The following is a 6000-nucleotide window of genomic DNA, read 5'->3' as shown; positions in this document are numbered from 1 at the left end:
CTGACACGCTGCTTGCGGACCGTGTTAGCATGTCACGATGTGATGGCGACTTATGTAGATCCACCCACTTCAGTGCTGAATCAAGCATGCGATGCACCCAATATAAGATAATGTAACTTTATTACATCATGTAGCGTAAAATGGTGCACATGAGCAGGCATGAAATTATTCAACAAATGTGTATTCACACTGTATCTTCACTGCAGATTAAGAAAGAACGGCTAAAATAGAACAACGGCAACAAAACGTAAAACACACGAACACAAAGTTTAAACACATTCTTTAAAACAAACTTCATACACAAATACATCTGGAAGTTAATACAGACAAGATCAATCGCACAGTTTTAAATACAGACCCAACAAAATACTGTAGCAAAACACTCAATGCATCGCAATTACAAAAACGAAGAGACTTACACAGGCAGGTAAAGCGTGCGAGCGTACGTCGCAACATCGGGAGTGCATGAGCTTCTGTGTAAGCTAGCGGTCTCGTAACGCACAGTCAAGGAACCTGTTCATAAAGATGTTAAACACGGGGATGTCGTGGCTAAACTGCTGCATCCAATTAAAATTCTTCACTAAAAACACCATGCACATAAGACGTTTTGCTCCTTTTTTTTTTAAAGTGTTCCCAAACTCATGTGGAAGCTCACCACTGACATCGTATACAAGAAATCACAAGCAGAACCCGGCTGACGGAACCACGGACGATTTCCACAGCAGCCAGCTGCCGGCCGCCGGCGTTTTCGAAAGTTTGTGCTGCCAGTACAAGGAAGAGGCCTATATGCGGTGCAGCGAATTTTGCACAAACCACGAGGCATTGAGTGGCGAAATGAGAAAAGTTTCGCTGGAAAGTGGCAAGTACACACATTGTACGCGCATTTTCGGCACGGCGACTCCACGTCCAATTCACGCTGCGCAGTGTGCAAGCCATAACACGATTCAAACACGTTCCCGCGTTGCTGCCTTAAGTGATCGCCGCGTGAAAGGCAACTGTGGACTGCGCATATAGCGTTGCGAATCGCGTAGCGTGCATCAGACGCGCGGGCGTGACGCCTAAAGTACAGCTACACGTGGTTGTGTCGCTGCGTATACCAGATGGCAAGGACAGCGCCCAGTGGGACACCGTCGCACCCAGTCAGTACACAACGCCCGGCGGCGTATCCTTAGTCTAGCAATGCGCCCTCACTGGCGGCGACGTTGGCGCGCAGGTCCAGCGGCCGGAAGGCGTCGCGGAAGAAGTCCCGCAGAGAGACGACGCTGAAGGCACTGCGCGACAGGTACCGCTTGGCCACCTGATGCAGGTGCCGGCAGGTCCGCTCCGTCTCGGGACATGTCACGCACGGCATCCCTGCGACACGTATACAGAGAGGATGGTCGATTGACATTATGGTAACGGAAACGTATACAGTAATTGCATTCGATAGAGATTGAAGAGGGCGAGGCTAAGATGACCGCCCGGTATGCCGCCTCATTCTTCATCCTCTAAACTACAGCGGCATCCCAGGCGGGAGGAAAAAAAAAAAAAAAAAAAAAAAAAAAAAAAAAAAAACCCTTGACCCTCTCCAGGACTTTCCTTTCCTTGTAATGGGTAATGTGATCCTTTACTTCGATGATGTTATTTGAAATAGTTACTCGTAGAAACAAGGAACGACGCCATCCATTTTCAGAGACTGACAAGTTCTTTTCCCCCTTGCCATTCGCGGAACACAGATATTAGTCGCAAAAAAAGCAGAATAGAACTAGTATGTATGCCAAGGTTTGCTTATTATATAAGAAATGTACTGCTTAAGGTAACTGCAAAATAAACCAAATATATATCTAGAGTAATGATGAAAGTCAGTAGGATGTGAGAACTTCGTCATTTAATGCAAACAGCTGACAACAATTTCTCGGCAGTACGCCGTATGAATAAGACCATGCATGCCCGAGTAGAACAGGGTCGTAAATATGAAGGAACGCCATCAATATGCTCTAGATTGACGCAAACAATATAAAATGGGAGTTTTTACTCCAGAGAAACAAAGAGACGACAAGAAAAAGCCCAGCGTACTCTAGCACCGCTACCTGGCTGAGCCAGACAAACGGCAATTACACAGACGACAAAGGCGCCCGCATATTGAAAGAGAAACCAGAGCCCGAACTGGCACAAAAGCGCGCAGAGACAACCGGCGTCGCGACATTCGGCCACCGGACACTCGAAGGGCGAGCTCCTAAGCACGCGACAGCCACGGCAGCGCGTGGCGTGACGGAATTCAATTACGGCGGTGACTTAAAAAGTGTCATTAGCGATCGCACGACCGAAATCAGAAGGCGCACGCAGCACTACGCGGCGGCAGCGGGCATGTCAAGTGCAGGCTCGGACAAAAGGAAACGCGAGAGCCTCGACAGAGAACACAAACACACACATAACGTATTTAGAAATGCCGCTAGTATAGGCCCATGCGAAAAACCTTCTCCGTCCCAAGACTTCCTCGCTCGCAACGGCTTCCCTCACCCCACACAGTCGTGGTGCGCGCACGCAAGTCCCGACGCGCGGGGGATTATCCGAATCGGTCATCGGTCCCTAATAGAAACGAAGCGGGAGATTCGTTCCGGCTCGGGAGCTAGTGACCAAACCCTAATTGCCGTGCGCGGCGCTTTCACGGCGGGCCCAACATGCGACGGGGCAAAGCGCTGCGTGCGGAAGGGAAAAAGGACAAAACAAAACAGAAAAAGGCCACGCGAGCGCGGAGGGGGGGACCCAACCGCAGGGCGCGTTTCGTGGCCGAATCCATCACGCTAAGGACAACCGCCAACAAAGATCGCATTAAAAGGAAGCCGGAGATGGATTGGACGCCGAGGTTGCCGAGGCACTCCGATCGCGTCGGAGGCCGCGCGCGCCAGACTGTCTACGTGGCAGCTAGCCTCGCGCAACGCCGTGAAACATAGACTGCATAGACCACTCGTTGGTCACCGGGTGTGCGAGAGCGTTACGGCGCGCGGCGGCTGATAGATCATAAAAGGCGATCGCACGTTGTAAAACACGCCTCGCATTTATGCGTGCACGCTCTCTCGGCGCCGGACAAAGGAGAGCTCGTTTCCTCGAGGCTACGAGGGACCGCGCCGTGTGCCAACTTCATCGTTGGGCTTCCAATTGACGCGGTAGAGTGAGTACAAACGTGGGCATATATGCGCATGAATATGCAAGCGTTAGCGACTGGCGGCCAACCTCTTTTAAGGGGCCTTAATAGCACGGCGCTAATTGTCTTTTGTTGCATGAGCTTCTTCAATCAAGCTAAGTAATGCGTCCCGCGCCAAATTACCTATACATGCTTACGCTCTCCAACGCGGAGCACTGAACATTGCAAACGAACCCGTTTACGTGCGCCTGCCACTGCTCCGCGAGTACCGAAACCGGGGTATAACACAAATCAAATTTAGTAACCTGTCGGGAGGCGGCGCGTTCGAACGCGCGAGTAATGTTGACGCGCATGCGCGTTAGACGTCATCACGAAACCTCGCAAAGTGACGTGTACGAACGAGCTACTAATACAGCACACCTAATGGCTGAGGGACGGAATACTTTGCTCACAACGACTTCACGGAAATTAGGAGAGGAGATGAAGTGGGATGTGAGGCGGCGTCGCCTTTACGGCACAAGTGGCGATATGATACCCTGCCAACCTGCGAACTTTTTAAATTCGACACCGGGAGGGGGGGCAATAGCACCTATTTTGTTAAGTGCACACAGAGGACACACTTTCTTGGAAAAGCAAAAACTGAGAAGCAACACAACGTGTTTGGATCATACACAGTTGGTTTTTCAGCGAATTCGGTGATGGCAATTGCTTCGGGAACTTGTGTGAATCTACTTGCACGAAGAAAGTGCCCTTCGCGTGTCCGTCCTTCGCGTGTCCGTCTACAGACAGCAGATTTTGAAAGGTACGGTCAGAGACCGACGAGAGAATATATTTCGCGAATATAACTTACTTATTTGTAAAGCTTGACGAAACTTTCGTAAAGTCCTTTAGAACGAGCCCGAATTCGTGAATATAATCGAAAATTCGGGAGAGTTGGCAGGTATATATGCAATACCACCTAAGACACAACGGGTAATGCGAAACTGTGTTTATACTGCCGGAATGTCATCCTCGTACGAGGGCAGCAGCCATATAGTATAGCGCAGGTAAGAGAGAGTCGTCACCATCGCGTAGGCGTCAACATGCAAATGACTTCAGACAATCATACAGTATCCTTTCGGACGTCATCCGTGATGTGGGCACGTCCACTTGGAATACGTGGCACGCGAGAATATATAGCTATAAGGACCGAAACACGTATCACGGGGTATCGGTAACTAAACGATATAACAGCGCTCTATTCCCATCTAAAAGATGAAGAAGGTTGTGGGTAAACTGAAACATATTTCGGCCAGGATAATTACAACGCGCGGCGAAAAGATGGACGCGACGATGGCGTGCGAAACCCGTGCCGAAAATACGTCTAAAATACGCGCATATAGTATACTTGACGTTTTACAGCTCGGCTGCTTCATGTCTTCACCGGTTATCGTAAGAAATAACAGGGAGACCAACGCAAGGTTTCGAAGCTTGCCTTAGAATGCATGTTTGTCCACGTAATGCGCGTTTTGCGGCGACGCTGTGTATGCCTAGCCGATTCATCCGTCCGTCGCCTGTACGCAGAAACTATCATTATCAGCAATGGCATGATCGCAGTTGTCTTCTTCCACAGCTGATTCGTTGGGCTCAACCACGCGAACGCGCTCGTTCCACTGCTCCCGCGTTCGTCGTCGTAGTCTTCTTCCACAGCTGGCTCCGTGGCCGCGTTTACGGGGGTTTGAGCCATTGCTTAAGGGGGTATGAGCCATTCATTGTCTTACGTGACGGACAGATTTAATTTTGACGCAATTTGATTTTGAAGAATCGCAAGCGGCAATGCGACAACGACGGACTGCGCGCATACAGTCTGTGACGTCGTTTTCTCCGAATCCCAGCCGAACGTGTGTGTAACCTCATTAAGAAACACAAAGACGTAACCAATAATTGAGAAAGACTTTAATGTACCGTCGGGATTAACCCAGTGATAAACGCCGGGGCCGCACGTTTCAGCTTCGCTGGTTAACCATCTGTACGGAGTGCTTGGGTCGCGGAGATTTTTTTTTTTCTTTCTTAATCTCGGAAAAAAAGATCGCATATAAAATCCACGTAGCAGCGACACGGTTAATTTTAGTACGCTGACACGACGGTATTAGCTCCAGGTGACCGGAGGAGTTACTAAAAAAAACTTCAATCTTCACTCGAAACGCGCAGAAGTGACATCTATAACTTGAGTACATGACGCAACCTAACAAACCAGACGCAAATACTACGCATATAGGACATACTGGCAAATGCCTCAATAAACGCTTCGCGGAGCGTCAACAGAAACAAACGATGATTTTCTTGCGGCATACTACAGCCCGTGCGGAAGCGAGCCACAACTTCCCAGCGCGTTTCAGGAGGCTCTCGTAATATATCTAGAAATTAATAGAAACGTGCAAGAAAAATCCCTGAAGCAGAAATCAAGAGGCACGCGCTGTGCATTATAACTTACATTATAACTTTTAGTACACATCCTCTGTCGCGTGGGAAAAAACAAAACAATAATAGAGTGGTGCATTTAAGGTAAGATTTTACATTGTAATTATAGGCTTATTTCTTGTCAACGCTTACACTACGAAAAAGAAAAATGCATGCGCACACATCAGCTCCGAGAAGGTTTTCAAAGATTTCTTAAAAGCAGTGCTGGTGTGCACCCCCTTCCTTGTCCCAAGTCTGTTTAGCGCTTGAGGAACTTATTAATGCGATAGCAATTATATGGACACTCAAAAGCAGATTTCTGCCGTCGGCGTCGCCGTCGCCGTGAGGTTCCGTATGACGTCAATGGAGATGAAATCGTCGCCGATGATAAGTGGTTCTTGAGGGAAAGGGAAAGGTTGGCGCTATCTTCTGCAGCC

General features: G+C 49.0%; 1 protein-coding gene across 1 annotated transcript in view; it reads right to left on the bottom strand.

Annotated features, from left to right (window-relative positions):
• Nucleotides 1-202: 202 nt before the first annotated feature.
• The window catches only part of LOC119441919 (DNA polymerase alpha catalytic subunit), a 123207-nt gene continuing 117409 nt past the window's right edge, over nucleotides 203-6000 (bottom strand). Inside the window, exon 37 of the mRNA XM_037706583.2 lies at nucleotides 203-1353. Coding sequence (XP_037562511.1) covers nucleotides 1169-1353 — 185 coding nt within the window. The 3' untranslated portion in view covers nucleotides 203-1168. The remainder of the gene's footprint in view (nucleotides 1354-6000) is intronic.

This window comes from Dermacentor silvarum, chromosome 2 (assembly GCF_013339745.2).
Source record: "Dermacentor silvarum isolate Dsil-2018 chromosome 2, BIME_Dsil_1.4, whole genome shotgun sequence".
Taxonomy (NCBI): Eukaryota; Metazoa; Arthropoda; class Arachnida; order Ixodida; family Ixodidae; genus Dermacentor; species Dermacentor silvarum.
Note: the sequence above shows the minus strand (reverse complement) of the source record. Positions and strands in the feature narration are given on the sequence as shown.